General features: G+C 37.1%; 1 protein-coding gene across 3 annotated transcripts in view; it reads left to right on the top strand.

The window, feature by feature from the left end:
* Window positions 1-15,381, top strand: part of STRN (striatin) — a 105,787-nt gene extending 90,406 nt beyond the window's left edge. For all 3 annotated transcript variants that reach the window (XM_025454186.3, XM_025454184.3, XM_025454185.3), the window contains one exon: window positions 86-15,381. In XM_025454186.3, coding sequence (XP_025309971.1) covers window positions 86-255 — 170 coding nt within the window. In that variant the 3' untranslated portion in view covers window positions 256-15,381. The remainder of the gene's footprint in view (window positions 1-85) is intronic.
* Window positions 15,382-26,932: the final 11,551 nt, after the last annotated feature.

The following is a 26,932-nucleotide window of genomic DNA, read 5'->3' as shown; positions in this document are numbered from 1 at the left end:
TTACTTATTTATCCTTATTATTTTCATGTTAATGTAATATTTCCTTTCAATTTCTTTTCTTTTATTTTTTTTCCTTTTGATGCAGGTCATGACTGTTCAATACGTTTATGGAACCTAGAAAGTAAGACATGTATCCAAGAGTTCACAGCTCATCGGAAAAAGTTTGAAGAATCAATTCATGATGTAGCTTTCCATCCATCCAAATGCTATATAGCCAGTGCTGGGGCTGATGCACTAGCTAAAGTCTTTGTATGACACAATGCATCATCTTCACCTTCTAGCTCTTTATAAATAATCAACTGCACAAAAGAGATACAGAAGACCAGGGCAAGAATCAACCTTTCCTGCCCTTTTGTTCTGCTGAAGGAGCACAGAGAACATTTGTTAAAGTATAGTTTTGCAATTCGTATACTGTTTTCTAAAACTAAGGTTTGTTCAGGTTGCTGCAAGCTCAGCTGAATCTGTGAGCCTGAAAACTGTTTCAAATTTTCCCCCAAATAGGAGCTTTTATTTCTGAGGTTGTTCTGATTCGCTAGGCAGGCCTGAGCGAACATAAGTTTAGCCTGTCCCTATTGAGTAAATAGGGCATGCTATAAGGGATAATTAAAAAGCTTGATGACTGGGAATGAGTGGAGGAAGAACAGAAATTTAGACCTAGTTCTCCCCTGAGAATCTTGTTAAACACATTAGGTAGTCAAAACAGTAATCTTTACCATATCTGCTGTACTAACCCCTATGTGCGTAATGACCAGGCAGTGTTAAAATGAGTTTTTAATTTAGCTCTCCTTTCATCTGTGCACATAAAGCACCTGGCAAAGCATTTTACCTATTAGGGGAAAAAAAAAAAGAAATGCAATAATATGTTAAATATATTATTATTCAGAAATACTAAACAAATATTTAGTTTGTAAGCAGATTTCTATATTGTATTACATTTTTGAAAATAGATTTGGTACCATTGTAAAGTTTAGCTGTCAAAAACAGTCACCATTATGAATAGTTGATAAGAGTCTGCTTTTACTAATGGGTTTAACTTATTCAAGTTTGAGATTCTGTTTATTTTTAAGGGCAGGCAGGGCATATCTTTATAATACTCTCTGTTAATTTTAAAATTCACTTTATTCATGTGATATTTATAGTACCAGAATGGTTATCTCCTATCGATGAAATCAGACCTTTCAGTGGTTGAAAAGTTGGAAGTTATCTGTGAGTACTCACATTGGTCAAAACCCACAAACCATGCTTCAGATGACCTCTTGCTCTTTGTCTCTCATGTTCAAATTATCTGACATCTACCAAAAACAGTTTAAAATTATTATGTTTTAACAACCCAAAGGGTTTGGTTAATGTCAGGCAGCTGTCTTTGCTGGACTAAATAAAGCAACTCTTTTGTACCCCAGAAGTCCTCCATTAATATATTCAATAAGGGGAATCTGGAAATCTGGATGGAAGAGTTTGGTGCATAACTTTGGCTAAAGAGTTCTCATTCTCTTTCCCTTCCCCTACTTCTCTTCCATTCCTTAATTGGAAAACTCAGAGTATTTTAATAGGCAATATATCAATATCATTTCTGGAGAATATTGTCATAAAGGACCAGGCTTCCCTGAGCTCACCTATCCTGTGACCTACATGTCTTGGGATTCCCATGACCCCACTCTTTGGACTGAATATATAGACATCATCCCTACAGCTGTCTCACTTGTCTTCACACTCTCTTGTTTACCCCAAATGTCAGAGACCAATGTAGAAATGAGAAATAAATTACTAATGCCCAAATTTTCAGCAAAATGTATGTATAATAGTTCCTCACCTTTAAATTCATATCCATAAAGAATTTAATCTTTTAATATAATTCCTACATTCCTCTCCCTACATATTCCATTGTCATATCAATGACACTTCTGATAACATGTATATCTACTTCTTGAAGATGTATTCTGGTGGTGATATGGATAGTAATTGACAGTTTTTCTTTAAAATATCTGCTTTTCTGCCTCTAGAGTTTTGCAGTATACAGGCAAATTTTCTTTAAAGATGTGTGCTGGATTTGCCTCATCGATATCTGTATATCGATCTGTATATGCTTTAATATTTTGACAGAGCAACCTTGCCATTTCATCTGTGCTTTGGTTAACAATGGGCTCAAGGGACTCCTTTGTATAATCAAATGAATTGACCTGGACTTGAGCTACCAGGTGAATGTTTATATTATTCCCATGCAGATACAAAATTCCACATTTTATTTGGTGCATTCCTCTTTTGGTTCTGAGTGAAAAAATGGTGTTGCTAACCTAACATTTATAGAAGGATACTGGAAAATTCAGTCAGGTGCCCTCACTTGGCGTATTTATGATGGTTTAAGCTATTGTTCTACCAGTTACTGCTTTAATTACCTCCCAAGGTCTTCAGTGCCTGCTTTACTTAATGTCACTGAAATTCGCAAAACCAAGACATTCTCTTTCCCTTCATTTTATACCTCATGGTTGAAATTTTTCTGTTAGTGAGTGGAAAATGACCATGAGATACGTAGACCATAGTGCAAATGATGGAACTGTTGAAAGTTCTTTAGCAAGCCAGTGCCATGCCATTGGAGACTATACACAGAAACAGATTCTTCTCCACTAGCACTGTATAATCCCAGCCTAGAAATGAGCCAAAGCTGTCTTCCAACCAGCCAGAAGCATAAACATGGGTCTGATTTTCCTCCCAGCCTATTGAAAATTTAACAGAAATCCGCAAAACGAACAAATTCAAGATTCAAACAGTCATTGAAATGCTTTCATAGCATTTGGTTTGTAAATATTTTGGATGAAACGTATTGGGATAGTCTGAAAATCCGCAGGAGATGTGGGTCCCTGCCTTATTTTCATATGCTATGGATACATCTCTGGGAGCTTGCAGCACCCTTCTCAAAACCCAACTGTCATATGGAGCTCATTTGCTACTCGAACCCTAGACATATATTTAACATAAGTGATATAATGACCTTCAGTATTTTTCTATTGAACAAGTTTAGCAATTTTTGCCATTAAACAGATAATTAGTTATGCAAAGTATTTAGCTTTTATAATCATTTTAGTTATGACTAAAAGGGGGGAAATTATGCTGCATCACTGATAATGAAATTTGTGAAAAATTTTTTGTTTATCTGACTCTCATTCCTTCAGTATTCTTGCTATAAATTTGTTTTGGAGATAATGATAAAGATTTATTTGAAAATGTCTAAAATGTATGTATATTTTATAAATATATATTATATATATTGTAGGAATATATATAATATATATAGACTTCATATATGTGTGTGTGTGTGTATGTGTGTATGTACGCATGCATACACACACACACACACACACATATATAAACCATAGGTGCATTTTACTGTTTTGTATTTTCGTTTTTAGAGATAGTGTACACCGCAGGTAATGAGTATGATGAGTGTTGTGCTGTTTGCTTTTGCAGTATAATATATAGTTCTAAATGTTTAAATTACTGTATATACTATATTCATTATAGGCTAGCATGCTTGTTTTAAAGACTGTCATTCTAGTTTATTAAAATCTGAATGTAAGAAAACCTGGCTATTCAAATGTGAATTGAAAAATATTCCATTCTCAGTACTGAACTATTTCCATTGAACATTCAGGATTTTTAACAAAACAGATATCATCAAGAAGGCAATAGCTAGAGAATGAGAGGTGCCTTTAAAATAAAATACAAATGCAGCCTTACAGTGAGGATGAGGATTGAGTTGGGGGGGCGGGGGGCTATGCGAGAGAAATTGTGTGTGTGTGTGTGTGTGTGTGTATGTGTATGTGTAAGTGTGGGTGTGTGTTTGCCAATCTGTGACGGTCCTGATTTGTGACCATCAGTGTCTTCAGTGTATCTGCTCAACTTCTAGGATTTCAGGGGACATTTCATGCGTTGTCTTTGTGCTCTTCTGAGCACCACATGTACTTTCCAAGGATTTTGAATGTGAATTCCTAGAAATTTCAGTAGAGAGGAAAATATTCTTTCACTGTAGTTAAGTTCAGGTAAAAGGAGAAATTCGGTTCACCAAAATTATGGGATCTCATCAAATGTTGGCTAAGTAAATTAATTTTTTTAAAAATGTACTTTCTAAAGGCCCTCTTTTTTAGTACTTCATATATTTCCCTTCAAAGCATGCCATGAAATTCTTATGTGATGAAGATTCAGCTAGTAAAAATTATTTTTAGATACCTGAACTAGTTAAAAGTTAAAATACCACCTAAGAGTAGTGTTTAAATGACATCTTTCATATCTACCTCTTTGTCATTGCTGCCATTTTAACTAAAGCAAATCTTTATGACATCTGAAATGATGATTGGATGCAATTTAAAAATCTATGTTGGTGCTTTTCTCAGGCTTTGTCATTTAAGTTATATTGAACTAAGATGTCACAAATCAGATTGAAAGACTTAATAGAGTTTTGGTTTTCTTTTGAAAGAATTGCTTAAAATTTATCATTAAGGTTGATAGTGAGTGGATATAGTTAATCTGTGGTTGGTATATGTGATATTTTCAACCAAGAGCCAAACTGTTATTGAAGTTACAAAGAAAAAGAGCTCTAAGTACAGTTTTCTTCAGCTTGCTTTATTCTTTGAAAGCTATTTCAAGGCTATTAAGTACATAATCATTAATTTTATTTACTCAGAAGTTGCCTTTGTTACTATGTTATTTGTCTAGTTATTTATATAATTGTAGTACTTTACGTGTTTGACACTGGGATTCAGGTTGTACAAAAGTAGTAGCTGACAGAAATTATATGTATATTTTTGTGAAATGTATCAATTCCAGAAGTTCCTTTAAGGGGAAGGTCCAGGAAACATGTTCCTCTTTAAAAACAAAGGACAGGCCTCCATAAATGATTTGAATCATTTTTACTTTCAGCACTGAAAGTTTGATTGGCCATATCCATCATCCAGCTGGACCTCCATGTCAGTGTCAGGGACATCAGATTGACAAAGTATTTAACAGATTGCATCAGTTTTGTTTTTTGCTTTTGTTCCATTTTTGTTTCTGTTCTTAATCTTAAGAAAACAAACAAACAAAAAAAACAATTTAGGCCAAATAGAGATCCCTAGATTCCACTTATTTATTATAGGGGTATTCCTGAAGTGGTGCTTAGGGGTCAGAATTTTCTGGATCTTTGCTAGTCCAGCTTTAGATTTGATTTAACTGGGACCACATGCTTGTCATCCTTCTGATGCAAATTAGAAAGTTCATTTTAATTTAGATTAACTTTAATGTCTGCCTGGATTTTTAACAGGCTGTGAACCAGTGAGTGCCTTGTTAATGTAGAATGATTTTTCCCTGGTTTGTAGCTCCTTTCTGAAAATGTCTCAGAGAATGGTATTTTAGTTGACTTGTACAGATCTGCTAAATTCGGTATTATCAGCAGTCAGAAAGCCTTCGGTCTACCACATGCCCCCCTTCCTACTTTCTTCTCATTGTTTGGCTGAAGTTTGCCTCTTGTGAGAAACAAATAACAACCCCCCTCTCCACACACTTTTTTCAATACAAATTAAGAAGTATCCCTACACCCATTCCAACTATATGATCTAATATCTGTTTTTAGGAGGAACCACTTCTTTGTAATCCTGAAATCTACTGGTTACTTTATGTCTTTTCAACTTCAGTTTACTAGAGCTGACTTCAGGGCATCATCAGTTCAGATTCCTCAGTAACTTCTTTTCTCCATACCCTCAATTCCCCACCCCCCTAACTGGTGAGCCCTGGACCAGATTGTTTGATCTTCAGGTATTTTTAAATTTAGTTATAATACCAATTAATGTAAATTAATCCAAATGCTAATTTTTGTGGTGCAAGAAGTTTCTTTTGTAAATTCAGGGTATGGATAAGCTAATTATTTTTTTTTGGTGGCTCTAAGTGTATTATTTGTTTTTAAATAAAGTGTACAAATATAGATCATGTGCTATAGGTGTCTCATGAATTGAAATATTTTGGAACCTAGTGGATTTGCAGTTAAAATATTTTAATACATCTTGATTTTGTTTTGTTTTGTTTTGTTTTGTTTTGTTTGGTGGGGGCGGGTATAAGAGGCATGCAGAGAAATTAAGGGATATTAGAAAAAGTAGATGTGAGTTCAAAGTAATGACCCAGTCCTAGTTATTGATTGTGAGGAAGGTAGAGAAATTTATCATTATAGAGTTTGAACCTTTAGAAAGCCAATAAAATTAAAATACCCCATAAGATTGCGTCAGTGATATTTTCAGGGACATGTATATTTTTTCAAGTGTTCAATTACATATTTTTAAAAAATTATATACACATATAAATTTAATATCTTTGGGGTTTTTTGGCTACTTAACAAACTAAACATAAGCCTTCCCCTTCTTCAAATCAACATTATTTTTCAAAGGCTTTCGCTGCCCACAACTCACAATCTGTGTTCCAATCTGAAGCCATAATGTTATGTGTAATCTGAGTGTCCTTGAAACTATCTGCTGTTCCTTGATGTTTTGTATGCTGCTGTAGTAATGAGTGTTATTTTTTTTTAGCATGTACACATTTTTTAGTTGTGTCAGAGATATCCCTTTTGTCCCTTTTAATGAGAATTGAGACATTTGCTGGAATGATTTTAGAGTAATCTAGTTCAGAAGGTAGGAGAATGCTAAAATTTCATATTTTGGTGGACCCACTGGGGTACCCCAGAGTGATATTCTGACCTGCATTGGGTTTCCCAAGACCATCACCGAAGTTTTGAGGGGCCTTGGAGTTGTTCTGGAGCCTTGGGTGAGAGTGTGGCAAAGAAGGGTAGTCCCCGGGAACACCTAAGGATCTGGAAGCATCATTTAATCGAAACAGTAACCATGAAGCGTCCCTCCACTTGTTACTTCTTAGTTACACCTGTTGCTTACAATGATCAGGACACTCCAGTTTTATGGGGAAGCACAGACCTGCAGGTCTGAAAATTGGAATCCATATTTTCCGGAACACAAATTTTAATTTAGTATATTTTGTATGCTTTCAAAACCAAACAGTTCAAAATCCACCATACAGAGAATGACTCCCTTTGTTTCACTAAGATCCTACAACCTAAAGCCCTTTCTTAATCTTATCTGTTTAATTAGACTGAAGGTAATGGTGGCCTCAGTCAGACTTGAAAGATCTATTTGAGTGAACAAAATCTGCAATATCCTGTTAACAGGAACGGCCTATTTTGTAGAAAATGTTCTTGTCCTTGATGATTTAGCCATTCACCTTACATTGAAGGCTGGTCCAGATGCTAACTCCACATTGACTTTTCCTGTGTGCCTCTTTAAAGAGGTAATTAATCCAGTAATGTAAAGGAGAACCCACAGTAAAACATCTGTTAAATAGCACTTGGAGTACTAGAATTAGTATTGTTCATTTATGTGCCAAAGTTTTACATGCCCTCATAAGATCCAGTATATAGACCAGCTTTCTAATCTCCAACCTCAAACCAAAGATATTTTTGAATTACCTCATATAATAGCATCAAATTAAGGGTAATGGTAAGAGAAACCCATCATTCACAAATGAAATTTTCCAAACTGAAAAACTTTCTTTAATGAAAAAAACTACATGGAAAGCAAAAAAGATTTTTAAAAGATTTATTTACTTGAGAGCAAGAGAGAGTGGAGGAGGAGCGGAGGGAAAGGGTCTCAAGCAGACTCCCCGCTGAGCGCAGAGGATGTGGGGTTTGATCTCATGACCCTGAGATCATGACCTGAGCAGAAATCAAGTTGGATACGTAACCAACTGAGCCACCCAAGTGCCCTGGAAAGCAAAATTTTATGTTAAGTGTAAGTTGTAATAGCAAGCAGTTTGTGACTTAGACGTGTTGAAATGTTAAAGTATACTGACATCTAGCTACTTCTGATAGAAGTGGGACCAAGGCAGTAACATTTCATAAATAAACAAGGTTAATTTACCTTAAAGCAAAAGAAATATCAGAAAGTTTACTTTGGGTGAGTGTGTGGCAAAGAAGCACCACACCAAGAAGGAAAAGTCGCCAGCCCTGTAATCTGGACTCACCACTCATTGTCTTCCTTTCTCCTTTAACGGCCTACAACAATGACCTCTGAGATCTTTTGACCTACAAAAGTGAATGGTTCCAATTCTGGCTTGTCATTGGTCCCTGTTACCTAAATTAAAATTTTTTACATCAAAAGTGTCCTAGGGCCCCCTGGTAAAGTGTCAGACAACATAGTTTTTATTATATTTTAGGAAGCCATATTAATATGCGCCCAGGTATATTACACCATTTGCATGTCAGAATGAAGACATGAAAGAAATGTTCTTATGTAGCCAAGTGATTATCTCATGAAAAGATTGGAGAATCATTTTTGTAGGATGAGTTCCGTTTTGAGTGATTTTGACTATGCTCTCAAAAGCATTTAAAAATATATTTGCGTATTTTTCTAGACTTGAGCCCATATATTTCAGATGTTCTGTGGGAATAATTTCATTCAATGTGTATGAAAAAAATCATTGTTCTCACATCTTTTGACAATCATTTATGAAAAACATTCCTGATACAGTACTCAACTGCTTTGTTAGACAACTGGTAAATGTCTTTGTATTTGGACTGCCTGGAAAAGCAGTATGTTTGTACATAGTTTGCGGGTCAACATGGAGACTAGTATGATTGTTAAAATTAATAAGTGCCATATAAATAATCTTAATTAGCAATGTCCCCTTCGAGCTATCAGCCTTAGGGTTAGATTCTGCCGATTGCCATTCAGGAGTTTTGAAAGTACACACTTTCTGCTAAAATACTACTTAATTCATTTAAGTGGAAACTTTGTTTTTCAGTGAAACAGTACCTGTTCAGTTTCCTTGTAGATCTCAGGGTCAGAAGAAAGGAGAATTGAGCTTTCTCCCAGCTCTAAAACATTCAAGCTTGCTTTTATTCATTTTGGTCAGCCTTTTTAAACAACCGAGACAACTTGGGAATGCACTTCTAATGATTCCAATTAGAAAAAAATAAGCCCTGCAAGCAGATCTTTTTTCTCTTTAGGAACATCATTGCTTTCTGGAAGCAGAAATGATTTTACTTTTGAAATTGAAAGAGATCCACATAGTTTTGTGTTCTTGATGTATGCAAGGCACATACAGCTTGCCTCTGCAGATAAACCCAAACTTCATTTTGTGTGATTTTTAAAAATTATTTTGGAAGTGCAAAGACTAGCAAGGAAGATGTGTTTATTTTATATTATATATTATCTTTCAAAATCTTGTGGATTTTTTGTGGTTTAGGGAGCAGGTTGTGATGAGTTTTTTTATGAATGCCTTCATTCTACGCCATCCTCAACTCAGATTTTACATATTAAGTATTGCTCACTGTCACCTAACAAACTATAACAGTTTAGGATTATGTGTTTGCTTCAGTGTCCATGAACTCCTCATTTGTTTTTCTTACAGTCCACTTAGCCTTACCATATAAAAAGTGCTCAGTAACTGTTGGTTGAGTAATCAGCACATTTTCAAAACTCTATCCAGATCTTCAAAGACAAAAAAAAAAAAAAAAAAAAAAAAATCATCTCTGCCAGTCCCTAGCCAATCTCAAATGTATTTAGATCTGTGAAGTTGCTCCTAAGATTGAGGTCTGTACCCTAATTAGGGAGGAATTTGGACGTCACCTGGAAGGTGGCAACAGAATGCCAAAGACACCACCCTCTTGCTGCTGCACACTTCAGGCCTGCCTGTGTTGGAATTGAGCAGAGCACGCTGGGGGGAAATGAGATGTGTCTGAACCCGGTAATAGTGCCCTTTCTTTCCCCAACCTTCCGACCACCACCCCAGTGGCTTTTGATCCCCTGCCGGGCAGCTCCTGCAGTCCAAAACCTCAACCTGCCAGGACTGTCTTGGGTCCAGGCCAAGTCCAGCACCCTTTCCTTGTGACCCTCAGTCCTGCTCTTCCAAACTGGCTGTTTTTTTACCCAAAGAAGTATGAAGCTCCTCCCAGCAGAAGATTGTCAAGAAAGGCATTCCTCTGGGGAGCTTGCCTTAAATTTGAAGAATCCAGGACAAATCCCTCAGGACGGTTTCAGGCTGCTTTTTTGTCTAGAACAGTCGATGATAATTATCTAAATATTTATTAACTGTCCCAGGAAGAGCTCTGTGTTGTCTTGGCTTGCTGCTACCACTCTGCCAGGGCCCCGGTGGCTTGCCGCCTGGAGTTGAAGAGCTTAATCGCTTCAGAAGTAAGCTAGTCAACAAGTTAGACACAGACTATTTATATAGAACAATCAGATGACTTAAATCATTAAGTGAATTGTGTGTATAGAATGTTCAATTCTCAATGCTAAACCTGTGTATTATGTAAGAACTGTTATCTCTTTTTTAATGATCAAAACACGATTCTTTTAAGATCAGTACAGCACAAAGGAAAGAACAGGATTTTGGCCTGGATACAGGACATTTAATGTCAGTGAAACTAGTCAAGCTAACTCTTGAGTTGGCTTCTCATCTATGAAAAGATTATAAATCTGCCTGGTCGATTGAGGTAATAGATACAAAACATAAAATGCTGGGCGGTAATAAGCATCCAACAAATAATAATTATTCCCTCCCTGAATTCAGACTTCCTGTCATGTTTTTCTGTCACACTCCTGATAACTTCTAGAATATGAGGTATTTAGGAGAAGTAAGGTCTTAAAATGAACATTAAGAGTAGCCCTAAAGAAGAAGTTATACATAAAACATTACTTTCCTCAATATTCGAGTACCTGCTATGTGCCAGGCCATCCGGGTACTGGCGTTCAACAGCAAACAGACAAAATCCTTTACCTGATGTGGCTTACGATTTAGTTGGGGAAAACAACGAATAATATATAGGTTTAAAAATATAGAATATTAGAGGGAAGTGCTAAGGATAAGCAAAGGGAAAGGAAATGATGTTTCTCAGATGTAAAAAGTGAAACATGGGCAGCTGGGGTGCCTCAGCGGTTTAGCGCCGCCTTTGGCGCTTGTGATCCTGGAGTCCTGGGATCAAGTCCCACGTCGGGCTTCCTGCATAGAGCCTGCTTCTCCCTCTGCCTGTGTCTCTGCCTCTCTCTCTGTGTCTCTCATGAATAAATAAGTAAATGAATCTTTAAAAAATAAAAATAAATACATAAAAAGTGACACAATCTAAATCAATACAATTAATTAAAAGGGCAACACAAGGGGGTGCCTGGCTGGCTCAATTGGAAGAGCATGCAACTCTTGATCTTGGGGTCCTACGTTTGAGCCTCATGTTGGCCATAGAAATTACCTAAGTAATTAAAAACTTAAAGAGCAACAGAAAAGAGCATTAAATAAGTAATGAAGACACACAATAGCAGAAATCACATCCCACCACACCATTTCACTCCCACAGCCCTTGTAAGAATAACGTGATATATGTACCTCTATTCATGTGCATACAAATATGTGTACACAGGAGTTTTATCTTATTCTACATGTTCTCCATAACTTGCTTTTAAAATTCAGTGTGTATTTTGAGCAACTTACAAGTCTGTACATACATAGGTTTCTTTTACATTCCTTAAAATACACACACAATCTTATATAAATGAGTTTTTTGGTAGGTCTGTTTGCTTTAAATAAATGAGGTAATACATATCCTCTGCATCTTTTCTCATCCAATAATATGTGGTGGAAATTCCTCCACGTCTATCTTATAGCTGTTTTTTCCTTCTTTTCAATGATGAATATGATGATGATGAGGTCTTAAACTTTTTCCATAATTGTTGCGCATTTACTTTGCTACCAGATTTTCACTATTATGGTAATCGTGCCTGGGCATATATTCATGACTATGATGGTTTCACTTCTATGGAATAGATTCCTTGTAGTAGGATTGCTGGGTTGAGACAGATGCAGATTTAAAAAATTTTAATGAGTATTGACAGACTTTCCCAAAAGAGGCTGGAACAACTTATGTTTTCATCAGCAAAGGTACAGTATAAAAATACCCTTACCCACTAGCAGTAGCTGCTGTAGCTTTTTTTTTAAATAGAAAAAAAAGACTGGTAGTGTGTACAGTGATTTCTCCATATGATTTTATTTACATTTTCCTGATTCCTGTAAATCTATATGACTTTTCATATGTTCTTCAGTTATTTGGATTTCATTTATAATTCAGTTACCTTTTGCATTAGGTTTTTGTTTGATGTATAACAAGTTACTACAAATTGAGCAGCTTAGAACAATACTCATTTATTATCTCATAGTTATGTAGGTTAGAACTTCAAGCAGGCTTGACTGGTCCCTCTGTTTAGTGTCCACTAAGGCTGAAATGAAGGTGTGTGCTGGGCTAGGCTCTTAACTAAATGATCTGGAGAAGAATTCACTTCCAAGCTCATTCATGTTGTTGGCCGAATTTCAAACTTTACAATTGGAGGATGGTTGTAGGATGGAGGTCTCTTTCCTTGCTGGCTGTTAGCCAGAGGTTCTTCTCAGCTTTTAGAGGTTACTCTCTAGTCCTTGTAACACTACTCCCCTGCCATTTTCAAAGTTAGCAGAGATTCATCAGATCCTTCTCATACTTGATTCTGTGTTTTCTCTTCTAACAACCAGAGAAAACTCTACTTAAAAGGGCTCATGTGCCTAAAGTAGGCCCACCTAGATAACTTCTGTATGTTAAAGTCTATTGGTTAGTAACCTTAATTACTTCCACAAACTCCTTTGCTCTGTAAATGTAGCTTTATCATGGGAGTAACCCAGGGGCAAAGATCATGGGGGCCATCTTAGAATTCTGTCTACCACAAATATTCATATTTTTATGTTTTTACATTTATGTCCCTGTTTCTATAGTATTTGCCTTTTTATCTTTTTATTTAGTCCATAGGAGATTGTTGTATATTACATATATTAAGCCTTTCTACCATTGGTTGCAAACTGTTTTTGCAACTCTTATAAGTTATCTATTGACCACTAATATCAGTGAGTACTTTTTCCATAGAAAATCAAGCCATTTGGATTTCACTCTTAAGGTGAATTGCATATTTGCATCTTTTTATTCACATTTAAAATTTTTACTCATTTTTATTTTTCATCTGCTTCATTTTTTACTAACATTGTGCTTATATGTGCCCCTTTTTAAAAAAAATTATAAGTGTTCTTTCTACATTATATGTAAACACTTCATCATATTATTTGCAAATTTTCTCCAAACTGTAATTTGTCAATTTACCTTTTTCCATTCAAAACCTTACATTATTGTTAAAAATATGGACATATAAGAATTTCAAAGTATTCTGTATTGATTAAGGTTTTCTCCCCTGGGTAGCATGTGTAGTCTTCTAGAATGGCTTAGCATTTTATTATTGGTTTTTGTTGTTAGTGTTTTTTTACATTTGTCTTTACTCCATTTGGAATTTGTTTTTGTATAGAATGCAAGCTTTGGATCCAGCTTTACTTTCTTCCAAGTGGATCGCCATTTGCTCCGGCACTTCTTGCTAAATTATCTTTTTCCAATGAAGTGAAATACCGACTTTGTCATATATTAATTTTTCATATATAATGAGATTTCTCAATATACTATGCTGTTTCACTTACAGTACTCTTTATTATGGCAATATCATGGATTTAATTATGGTGACTTTATGTTTGTATACAGTGGCTTTATAAAATGGCCTAGCAGAGCTTTGTCCCACCCCTACTCTTGGCTACTGTTCTTTTTACTACCTTTATTGGTTATTATCAGGAATTTTAAGTTTGTGATCATTTCAAACAACTAGGGATTGAAACTGCATTAAATTTAAAGATTAATTTTGAGAAATTTGACATATTGGTATTGTCTTCTAAGAACTAACAAAATTGTATCATTTTCTGTTTGCTTAGATCTTGTCTATATCATTAGTAAGATTAAGATTTGAGACTTTTCTTCATTTAAGTCCTGTGTCTTTTTTTTTTTTTTTTTTTATTAAATGTAGTCTTGTTTCTTAGTCTTTTGGTCATTATTGAGAATGGATTTTTTTCCATTTCCATTTCTAAAGGCTTATTATAAATAAAAAGCCTATTTGTGTGTGCGTGGTTACCTTGTATACAACACATTTATTAGATATACTTACCACATTTTCTCATTAATTCCAGAAGTTTTCACTACAGTATCTTGGGATTTTTAGAAATATAGTAATGACAGTCGGAAATATAATGATACTCTCACACAATCACAAACATAACTTTTTTCCAGTGTTTGAAAGATTATTTTCTTCTGAAAGAATCTATTGTCTAGAAACTCCATTATAGTGTTAAGTGATAATGGTGAGAGCAGGCATCTCTAGTGCTATTGATTTTAATTGAAATAGTTTGCATATTTAGCTATTTTGAATGTTTGTGTTGCTATTTGATAAATGATCTTATTTAAATAAATTCTTTACTGTTTTACCAAGAGATTTTAATAGAAATAGTTGCTGAATTTTATCAAATGCCTTTTCAGCTTTTTTTTTTTTTTTTTTTTTTTGATGTGGTTTTGTGTTACTGTCCTTTAATCTGTTGGTTGGCTAGCTAGATTGTTTGTGGAGTTACTGACATTAAGCCACTCTTGTCTTCTTGGAATAAAACCTACTTGGTCATAATGTGTTACTCTTTCTTTTATAAATCAGTTTTCCAGTTGCTAATATTTTATTTAAAACTTTAGCATGCATATTCCTAAGTGAAATTGGTCTATAGGTTTCTTCAGTGGACTTTTTATTAGGTGTAAAAAATTATGCAGGCTAACAAAATGTGTGACTAATCAGAAGGCGCACTCACTCACTGCCAATGAGAATGCAAATTTATTCAGACATGTTGGAGAACCATTTTGATGAATCTATGAAGTGAACATATGAAATCTAGTAATTCTGTTTCTGGGCAAACACAATAAAATGCGCACATATGTACACCAAAAGATATGTTTTAGAATGTTTATAGCAACATTAATAGCTTCAAACCAGGAACTACCTAAAAGTCCATTTACTGTAGAATGGATAGATATACATTTTAGTATTCATACAATGGAATATTACACAGCAACGAGAATGAACAGTTTATAAGTACATGCAACATATGGATGAATCTTGGAAACACTATGTTGAGCCTAAAAAGGCAGCTATAAAAGAATACGGTATGCTTTCCATTATATAAAGTACAAAAATGGGCAAAGCTAATAATCTATGTTAACTGTTAGAAGTCAGGAGAATGGTTATCTTCAGTGAGAGGTAGAGGAGGAGATAGTGTCTGAAAGAGAGTCTGAGGGGGACTTCTGCAGTGCTGGTAATATTTTGTTTATCTGGGTGCTTGTTTATGTTGGATTATTTAGTTCATTAAAATTCATCTAATTTACACTTATGTACACTTTTCTGTATGTATATTATACTTGAATAAAATGTTTTTAGAAAGCAATACGTGTTTCTTAGAATGAATTGGGGAACTTTTAATCTTTTCCTACACTTTGGAATTGTTTAAATAAGAGATCATTGAAATTATGTTAAAGATTAGATGAAACTTGGCTGAGAAATCTTTTGGTCCTGAGGCCTTCTTTTCTAGAGGTAGGATTTTTAATTGCTTTTCCAATATCTTTGGTTCAAAATATTCACTACTTGGATTAATTCTGATAATTTATATTTCATAGGAAATATTTCATTTCTTCTAGGTTTTCACATTTACTTTCTACAGGTCTGTGTATTTTATGTTTCTTGTCATTTCTTCTCTCTGTGGCATTATGATTTTTTATTCTTACCACCCAAGGATTATCTATGTGTGTTTCTTAATTTTCAAGAAGTTCAGGGGAAAAAAGTACTCATTTTTCACATCCAATTCCTCTTGGCAAGTTGAAGAACGAGGAGCAGAAAACTAAGGTGGATCAAGAATTTGCTCAGAATCCCGTCTGAAGACTTCTGCATCAGTAACTGAGAAGATATTACTCAGATTATCCATTTCCCTTCCCTTACCTAGAAACACAGGACACAGTTCTTTTTCCCCTCCTCAAGTCTTGTTGCTTTACCCAGCATCTCTTTTTTGTGTGTCACTTGGAAGAGTAGTTTGTTTCCTGATAATATATTCAGTGGACAGTTTCCACAAATTTAAACAATCTCTCTAGGTACAAACATGTAAAACAAATGGCAAAGAATAATGAGTAAAGGGTCATGGATGTTAGCCACCATGTCTGTCTTATTACCAGTGTGTTTGGTCATTAGTATTGGACTAATTTGTCTTCAATGTGCAGATGAGCACAGTGCAGCCCTGCCAATTTACCTTTTGTTTCTGTATCAGCAAGGAATAGAATTAGCTTTTACATTTGAGAAAACCCAACAGAGAATAGCCTAAAAAATATAAGTTCAGTGTAAAGGAGTTGTTAGCATTGGTTCAACTGTTCAAAATGTCAAGAAGGACCCAGGCTCTTTTTAGTCCTCTTCTGCCCTTCTTAGAGTATTGGATTTTTATCTGTTGTTTGATTTGAAGATGGCTTACACAATACCAGTCATGTTATCCAAGTTCAAGGCAAAAAGGAGGTAAAGAATGGGAAAGGTAATAGTACTAATTAGGACTTTTCTTTTTCTGGCAACAAAGGAAATCTGCCCCAGTGGCCCTCCAGCAGATATCTCCATGTATCTAACTGGCCACAACATTGCCTCTCTATGTTTAATGGATGTTGAAAAAGTGAGTATCTCACTTTTTAGCTTCTGTAGCAGGAGATGGCAGTGAGAAATCCATTTCAAATGGCTTTAGGGTTAGACAACAAATGTTGTCTTTCACAAATGCCCCATTAAACAGGAATCTCTAATTGCTCATTTCTATTTTGGATTTTCCCTCTCTCACCCCAATTATAAAAGGTAATATATGTAATTTGTAGACGCTGAGTCCTAATATCCCAACTCTTGAGAACAGTGCCTCAGATCACCTCCTAAATGAGATGTTTGCTTTTTTCATATGATATCACAATCATTTTAATCTAGTTTGTTCGTTCCCTGTTTTGGATTCACTTACTCCCTGAAAAATGATCATACAAACCCTCATAAGTAGGCTTCCTTTCACACAAATCCTGAAGAACCCTGTTGTCTTAGATATAGCTTTGAGTTTGTCCCTAAGATTGTTAAGTTTTCTATCAGTTGATGCATGAGTCTTGTATTCTTTCTATTCCAAGAGGATTGTCTTTTATACCTTAGAAGAAGTTGGTTTGTTTTCCTGAAGATGCTAAAAAAAAAAAAAAAAACCACCTTAAGAAATATCATAAAAAAATAAACAGGGATCCCTTGGTGGCACAGTGGTTTAGCACCTGCCTTTGGCCCAGGGCACGATCCTGGAGACCCGGGATCGAATCCCACATCGGGCTCCCGGTGCATGGAGCCTGCTTCTCCCTCTGCCTATGTCTCTGCCTCTCTCTCTCTCTCTGTGTGACTATCATAAATAAATAAAAAAAATTAAAAAAATAAACATCCTTAGGCACAAATTCTTTGGGCCAACCAGTACCCAAAAACACCTAAATTTCGACCTTATGATATAAAAAGTATAGACCTCCTTTGCTGTTTAAAATGAAAGACCAAATTATGCTTTTGGCCAAGTGAAGTATCAGACCAGATTTATCTTCCCCTTTAAACAATAAAGGAGAAAAAAAAAAAAACAGTAGTTTTCAGACACTGAAAAACAGCCAAATGCAAGGCAATAATTCCTGAGAGAGAGGAAAAGAAATTGTCCATGACCCAGTGCAGGGAGGAGCAACTTAGGCAGACTCTAGAGTTCTCTGTGAGTTGAAGAGAGAGAGTTGGGAGTTTGGTGAATCCAAGAGATCTAGAGTTTGCAGGACAGAATGCTACAGGAAAGCTCTGGAGATCTGAACTGGGTCTTCCCCAAGTCTTTAGGTAAGTATTGATAAGTATAAGTATATGAGAAACCTATCAGGGGCTGAGGAAAGAGTCACCTAATAGATATGCAGAACAATCCTCTGATGTTACACAGGGTTGGAAATAGTTCATGTTTCCACCAGGCACAGTGGAATATATTATAAAGTTTGAGGCATGATGTAAAGGACTCAGAAGGGCATTATTACCTCATTGCTGTATAAAAATTCAGCCCTAGGTTAAAGGTTGCTTTGGTTCTGTCTTAAAGTTTAAAAGTAAGACGTGAAAATCTTGAATACACACACACATACACACATGTACAAGAAAGTCTAGTTCTCAAAAAGGTAAATTCAAAATGTTCGGGATCCAATTATCGATATGTAAAGAAGGAGAAAACTCAACCCCAAATGAGGAGAAAATGTAATACATTGGAAATAACCCAGAATTAACACATTTTGTAGAATTAGTGAACAATGCCATTTAAATGTTTCATAATTATATTGATACACTAGAAGACAGAGAAACATCTTTAAAGCACTGGAAAGAGAAAACCCTGTCAACTTGCAATTCTATACCCAGTAAAAGTATCTTTGAAAAACAGAGGCAAAGACCCATAAGTGCCAAAAGTATTTATGCCTAACAGATACATTAAAGCAAGTCCTTCAGGCAGGAGGAAATTGATAGTAAATGGAATTGGTGCAGGATGGTAAAAAAAATTACTTCTTCCTACTTTTTACATCACTTTAAATGATAATTGACAATTTAAAGCAAGAAATAATATACAGAGGATTAGAAAACAAATGTAGAATGAAATATATGAGAATAATAACACAAAGGCTGGAAGAGGGTAAATAGAAGTATGATATTGGAAGTTTCTTATATTATTTGTGAAGTAGTATAATATAAATTTTAGATGTGTTCCATTGACTCTAAAGCAACCACTTAAAAAAAACCCTATGATTTATTTATTTTAGGGAGAGAAGGGGGTAGAGGGAGATGGAGAGAGAGTCTTAAGCAGACTCCATGCCCTGACACAGGGCTCGATCTCACTACCCTGGGGTCACAACCTGAGCCAAAACCAGGAGTCAGATGCTTAATTGTGCCACCCAATTGGCTACCCAAAAAACAATAGCTAATAAGAAAAAAAAAAAAAAAGGAGACAACATAGAATAATAATAAGATATTCAATTAATTCAAAAGAAGACAGGAAAAAGGGAACAATGAACAAGTATGACAAATAGAAAACAAATACCAAGGTGCTAGATTACCACATAATCACATTAAATGTAAATGGTGTAAACGCCATAATTAAAAGGCAAGATTGACAAATTATATACAAATAATGAGATCTTGACTACATAAAATGCTGTATACAAGAAATCCACTTTAAACAAAAGATTCAAATAAGTTAAAAGCAAAAGGATAGAAAAAGATATTCCATACCAAAAGAAAGCCTCAGTGACTATATTAGCATCAGACAAAATAGATTTCATAGAAAGGGATGAAGAGGTTTATTTCATAATGACTAAGAGTTTAATCCATCAAGATAACATAACAATCCTAAAAGTGTATGCACCTAGTCAAGAGATTCAGAATAAATGGAGTAAAAACTGATAGAATGAAAAGAGAAACAGACAAATCTACAATTATTGTTGGAGATTTCAATACTTCTCTCAATAACTGAGAGAACAGGCAGGCAGAAAGGTAATTAGGTTGGAAGATTTGGGTAACACCACCACCCCCATTAACATTTATAGAGCGTTCTACCCAACAACAGCAGAAAACACTTTTTTTCATGTGCCAAGTACATTTACCAAGATTCTGAGCCATAAAACAAGTCTCAATATATTGAAGAGGGTCCAAATCATACAAAGCATGTTCACCAGCCCCAGTAAAATTAAATTAGAAGCCAATAAAAAAAGATGTCTGGAAAATCCCCAAATATTTGGAAACTAAATAACACACTTCTTCATAACCAAAAGGTCAAAGGAAAATTAAAAAGTATTTTGCCTGGTGAGGAAGTGGGACAAGAAATCTCATTCACTGATGGTGAGAATGCTCATGGTACTACTGCTACTTTGGGAGACAGTTAAGCAGTTTCTTACAACACTAGACCTGCTCTTAGCATACAATCCAGCAATAATGCTCCTTGGTATTTACCCAACTGAGTTGAAAGGTTATACTCATACAAAAACATGCATATGGATATTATAACAGCTTTATTCATAATTGTCAAAACTTAGAAGAAACTGAGATGTCCTCTGGTAAGTGAATGGGTAAACAAACGGTGGAACATCCAGAAAATGGAATATTATTCAGCACTAAAAAGAAATGAATTGTAAAGCCATGAGAAGACATGGTGGAGACTTACATGCATATCACCAAGTGGAAGATATGATCTCATTAGTATAGCATTCTGGAAACTATGGAGATAGTAAAAAGATCAGTCATTTTCGAGGACTTGGGGGAGGAGGGATGAATAGGGGAACTCAGAATTTTAGGGCACTGAAACTATTTGTATGATACTATCATGGCCAATACATGTCCTCATACATTGGTCCAAACTCATAGAATGTACAACACCAAGAGTGGACTCTAACGTAAACTGAGCTTTGGATGCGTCCCTGTAGGCTCCTCTATTGCAATAAATATACCACCTGGCTCTGAGAACTTGACAGTGGGGAGGCTGTGTGTGTGGGGGGGGGGAGGAGGCAAGGAGTATATAAGAAATTTCTATACTTTTCTGCTCAATTATATTATTAGCATAAAACTCTAAAAAGTAAACTTGAGAGACATCTGGATGGCACAGCGGGTAAGCATCTGCCTTCAGCTCAGGGCGTGATCCTGGGGTCCTGGGATCGAGTCCCACATGGGGATTTCCGCAGGGAGCCTACTTCTCCCTCTGCCTATGTCTCTGCCTCTCTCTCTGTGTCTCTCACGAATAAATAAATAAAATATTTTTAAAAAATAAAAGGTAAACTTGATTAAAAATATTTTGAAAAATATATTTGGAAAAAAAATTTTGACCTGAATGAAGATGAAAACACAACATACCAAAATTTGTGTATGCAACTGAAGAGTACTCAGAGGGAAATTTATAGCACTAAACTATATGAGAAAAGAAGAAAGTTCTCAGCTCAGTGACCTCAGCTTTCACATTAAGAAACTAGACAAAGGAGAGTAAAATAAACCCAAAGTCAGCTAAACAAAGGGAATTACAAAGATAAAAGCAGAAATCAATAAAATGTAAAGAAAAACGAAAGAGAAAGTCAATGAAAACATAAGCTGTATTTTTGAGGAGATGAATAAAATGAAGGCTGTTCTGGCAAGTGCTGCAGACAAGCTCCTGTCCACATAGGTGGAGGAACCGGAGCTTCCCACACCCATGAAAAATGACAAAAGGGCTCTCTGGGTAATGAGAAATACCCGCTACCATCCAGGTGGCTGATCTGCTTCCAGAGTCAAGAAGATCTGTGTTCTTCAGTGAGGGAAAAATAAAAGATTTCTGTTTTCATCAGGAAACTTGTTCTTACCTAGTCTTTGAGAAGTTTCTATATATACTTGCAAGCTCGAAAACAGTATTTCTTTAAGTGATTCTATATTTCTGACTTCACATTTTAGACATCCTTTGTTCATCCTCATTCTTATTCAGAATTTGTAAATTTGAACTTTCTTCATAGTTTCACTTTATTTCATTCCATGGCTTTTTAGCTTATTGGCTTTGTTTTCTTTTATAGGTAGCAAACCTTAAATAATTGCTGTTTTTCCCAAAATATTCGTGCATGATTTTATTGCATTTACTTAAATTATACTGTATTTACTTAAATGATTTTTTTCCCCCCTCTGAGATAGACTTGGGTTTAATCTGCCATTTATCTGATATGGGACCCTGGGACAAGAGAGTCTTTACTTTCCCCTCTAAAAAATGGTACCTTCACATCTATTATCCTAATTAAGTCCCTCAAAGATAGTGCCAGGTATATGGAAGCCCCTCAGGAAAGCCAGCTTTCCAGCTCTCTTTCTCCTCATCCCCACCCCATTAAACCTAAGGCAGCTGCTAACAGTGCCTGGCCTGCTGCAAGAAGCTTCACTGTGGAGAATTCTGGGCCTGGTAACCAAAAGCAACATATTACAAAGACCTCTTGGTTTAAAAACATTCTTAACCTGAATCTTTCCAGGTGATTTATTTAGGAACCTCCTTAGAAAAGGAGTCAAACTAAAAACTAATTTTCTCCACTTGTAATTTTTCCCAGAAAATGAAAAGATTTATTTAAAAGAATTTATAGGCAATGCCATATTTAGGAGGAAAACCTAAGAAAGCTCCCTTTTCTTTCTCAAAGTGTGCTTTTCAAGATGCAGCTTTGTTCTTTAAACTATAGAAGTGAGTGGATTCCAACCATGAGAGCTGACCTTGCCCCATCCCTCTGCTATGACCGATATCACTAACTGATTTTAACATCTCTTTCTTTAAGGGTCCTTGGGCTCAAAATGTCTCTTCATATGCTTCTTTAGGCAGTCATTACTATCAGTTGACCAGGCAAAACTTATGCATCATCCCAGCCCAGGCTTTCAGGGTACCAACCTAGTGTGGTGAAGGCAGTGTAATTGCAAACATTCATAGATCTGAAGAGAGAATTCTTTGTTCTGCACTTTATTCTTTATTTTATTTTATTATTTTTATTTATTTCTGAGAGAGAGAGAGAGAGAGAGAGAGACAGAGAGAGAAGCAGGCTACATGCAGGGAGCCTGACGTGGGACTCCATCCCCTGATTCCAGGATCATGCCCTGGGCCGAAGGCAGACGCTCACGCTGAGCCACCCAGGAGTCCCCACTTTACTCTTTAGTAAGAAAGAGTTCCTCAACCACTGGCAGATCATTTGTATCTGGGATAGTTGACTGAGGTAGTAGGCCTTGGCATTCTTGTGGGTATGCAGGATCAGGGGCAACCAGAAACCTCTTGGGTTAAATAAAAAATAAAAAGTAAACTTGATTAAAAATATTTTGAAAAATATATTTGGGAAAAATATTTTGACCTGAATGAAGATGAAAACACAACATACCAAAATTTGTGGATGCAACTGAAGAGCACTCAGAGGGAAATTTATAGCACTAAACTATATGAGAAAAGAAGAAAACTCTCAGTTCAGTGACCTCAGCTTTCACATTAAAAAACTAGACAAAGGAGAGTAAAATAAACCTGTTGGGTTAGGAAGGGCTTTGCAGAAATCTGGAGAAAACAGCAGCTGTCAAGTAGCTAGTAGTCCCCATGTAACAGGAATTACTTCCATGGCTAGGTGGGCTTGCCACTCTGCAATAGGTTTGACAGGTAAGGACACAACCAACCTTATTGGATTAAGAAAGCCTATTACACAGTCAGGCTCTCTTTTCCCACAGGACATCAAAACGAAAGAGGCGAGATGACAGGCAACATGAGTGGCAGGACACCAATTCTAGAGAGCGGTGGATTCTCTTTATAAGCTTCAGTTAAACCCTAAGAAGGGGCTGGATGGAAAATAAATCCTAGGCATGACATGGTGAGTGCAAGTCTGATAGCACAATTAGTGCCCCATTGGGACTTTGTCACTGATGTCTGATTGGTTTTACTCTTGTCACTAGGGTTGCCCCAGGCATCCTCAGCCTGTGGATATGAAGGCAAATCCTATGAACAGTAACTGATTACTCAATGGTATTGCTTTGTCCTCACTGGCATACTGCAGGACCAACCATCTTTGGGGACTTGAGGTATGCTTCAGAACGGCTCATGAACACACCTGTGGTCACACCAGGACACTCTTGGCTGCTGCCCATGTGGGCATCCTTCCTTTCCGCCTGAAGCTGCCATGGCTTTACCAGCATTTTGTGTCCAGGATCAGAACAACTCCCAGATGAAAAGGTTGATTTTTCACTTCAGGAGAATGCCACCTCCCTGCAGAGGGAAACAGGCCTGTGGGTGTTCCAGGCCTTGCATTTGGGTCATAGGAGCTGAAAAGGTCCCCTAGGGTTTCCACGCGATGGGTGTCTCCTGGTTCAATGAGGGTATTCTCTTAAGAGAAAACCAAACTGCACTGCCACTTTGCCCTTTAGAAATTGCTGTCTGCTCATTTATTTTGCTTGGTATGTGTCTTAGACAGTCATTACCACAGTGGTTTGTAGCCTTTGACTTGTCCCCATTCCCTCTTTGGCTTTAAAATGCCACACAACCTCCCTATTGAGGTGGGAAAGAAACTCCCTTTCACCAAGATTTCAAGGGGGAACTTGTAGAGTATTAGGATAATTGAAAAAATCGATATCGTAATATCAGGATACAGGTTTACGGATGCCTTGGGGATGTCAGACTAACAACAATTAAATTGATTTTGGGTCTTGTTTTGGTGTTTGAACAGTTTCCATGGCTTCCAGACCTTCCCAGTTTCTGTATCCTGGGCAGTCATGTAAAGGCTCTTTGTTGAGAACCCAGGTTCAAATTTGCCATTAACCTGAATACACCCTGCTCACCTCAACCATGCATGAAACTAGAGCAGTGACAGAAAGAAGCTATTCAGCTGGAATTGTACTTTTTATAAGAAAGTCTCAGCTGCCAAGCTGAGTATAGCATTTGCTTACTTGGGCAGGTTAGTGCCTTTGGGCCCAGTTTGTTTAAGAGGGATGGTGGGGATAAAGCTAAGCTCAGAAGTTTTCAATTACAGGACATGAAAGAAAGGAAGAAAAGAAGGAAGGAAAGGAGGAAAGAAAGAAAGAAAGAAAGAAAGAAAGAAAGAAAGAAAGAAAGAAAGAAAGAAAGAAAGAAAGAAAGAGAAAGAAAAAAGAAAGGAAAGAAAGAGAAAGAAAGAAAAAAGAAAGGAAAGGAGAGAGGGAGGGAAGAAAAGCATGCATTGAAATGGTGATCTTTCAACCTTACTGTTTTCCATGTGTTTTGTCATTTAAATAGTACATTTCTCCTCAGTCGGGCCTTCAGACTAAAACAGGAGTGGATCCCAGAATCAACGCTTCTGCTTCCCTGAACATCTGAACAGTTTTCAAAGGCCACTGGCCTACAAACAAATAACAGAAGTGTAGCCATCAATGTGGAGAGAAGTGAAAGTCTTAGAGAGACTGTCATTGATTTCCTGGGGGTGAAGTGTCTGAACAAAGCAGAGGGAGACTGTGTCGCTGGAAGACTTTTATTCAGCCTGTAGTTGGTTTTCCCAATGCTGGAACCTGTGCACATGCAGGTACTAGCATTCAAGACAACTGGGTGATTCAAGGAACCTCCCAAGGTTATGAACTGCAAGGTGGTCAGATAGAACAATGTGAGTGCCTGTCCCCACAGCCACGTCCTCGTGGTTTCCTGGGTGGTCCTGCCACTCCCAAAGGAGGTTGCTCTAGGGGGTCAGTCCTTAATGGGTAGAAAGTTTCGCTCTGTTCCCTCTCTGCAGGATTGTTCAACACTTTCCAGATGAAGATCATTCTGGAGGAGAGTAGAATGAGAGGGCTGCTGGGCTCATCTGTCCTGTTCCTGTCTCTCCTCCCCTTTCTGAGGTTCTGCTCTCTCCCTGACCCTGGGGTTCATGAGTTACTCCAATTCCTTCCAAAAACTCCCTTTGCGTGAGCAAAGTATGAATGGAGTTTCTGTTACTTGCCACGGAGAGAGTTTTAACCAATGTAGCCTCCCATGGCCTGGCCCCTGCCTTTCTCCCCAGCTTCATTTCCTGATACCTCACACTCATGCTGTCACTCTGTGTGACACACTGTGTCCTGCCTCCTCACCTTTGCTCCTGTCATTCCCTCTGCTGGGACACCTTCTCCATCTTTCCTTGCTTGGCTAAAGCAGACACACCCAACTCAGGAAGCCTCCCCAAGTGTGCCTGTCTCCTATCGTATTAGCCAGATGTTCACTGTTGATCTGTGTATCTCCCACACTATCCTCTAAGCTCCTTGGGCAGGACCAGGTTTTATTCAACTGTGTACCCCAGTGCCTATTCAATGCCTGACACATAATAGGTATTTGTTGAAAGAAAACATGTATGTTGAAAGAGACCCAAGAAGGTAAATGAAAAAAAAAAAAAGAGTTTTCCTTTCTGCAGAAAGTGAGAGCAGAAGGTGAGGAACAGAGGTACCCTGTGGGTAGATTCCCAAAGGGGATTCTGGTCCTAGAAAAAGAGTGATTGTAAGATAATGCAGTGAACCTCGGAAGGGCATTCTAAAGAGTGGTGTGGAGGGGATAGAAGGAGATTCTCTTTTCCTCTTGCCCCCATACCCTGTTTCTCTCTTCCTGAATTATCTCTGCCTCCCATTCTACCAGTGCCATTGAATTAGGGGTTGGCACTGTTGGGTGGCTTTGATTTAAAGTTCTCATTCCCTCCCTGCCTTCCATGTCCCTGGATGACACGTATGAATTGGGTCTGCTAATAAGGGACTAAGGAAGTTGCTAGAAAGTGGGTGGGTCAGGATTCTGTATCCAGAGAGCATAAGTCTATCTGAGCAAGTCAGAGAGGACTCCAAAGAAGAGGTGGCATTTGGACGAAGACTTGAAGGATAATTGGAGTTTAACAATAGGATGGGGGAGCCTGACGTGTTCAGAGAGCTGCAGGGACTGTGGACAATAGATTAAAATCACTTATCTTAAGTGAGGACAAGGTGTGGGGCACCTGGGTGGCTCAGTCAGTCATCTGCCTTCAGCTTAGGTCATGATCCCAACCAAGGTCCTCGGATTGAGCCCCATGTTGGGCTCCCTGCTCAGCGGGGAGTCTGCATATTCCTCTCTCTCCTTTTCCCCGCACTCGTGCTCTCTCAGTCACTCACTCTCTCTTTTTCAAATAAACAAAGTCTTAAAAAAAAAAAAGTGAGGGCAAAGTGGCTGTCCAGAGAGTCAAGGGGAGTGATGGGGAGAAGCATCGTGTGCCTTGGACATTAAACAGACTCTTCACTTTGTATGTTTAATAAATCCTGAGAGTATGCTTTGCAGAATTATACGTATACTTTAAATTGTCAAGCTTACTAGAGAACCTTCTGTGCAGCCACCATTAACAAGAAGCAAAGTGGTTAAGTATATAGACCCTGGAGTCAGATTGTCTGGGTTTAATTCCCAGATCTGCCCCTACCAGCTCTGTGACCTTGGGCAAGTTACTTGACACCTC

This window comes from Canis lupus, chromosome 17 (assembly GCF_003254725.2).
Source record: "Canis lupus dingo isolate Sandy chromosome 17, ASM325472v2, whole genome shotgun sequence".
Classification (NCBI taxonomy): Eukaryota; Metazoa; Chordata; class Mammalia; order Carnivora; family Canidae; genus Canis; species Canis lupus.
This window is presented reverse-complemented; position numbering and strand designations above follow the sequence as displayed.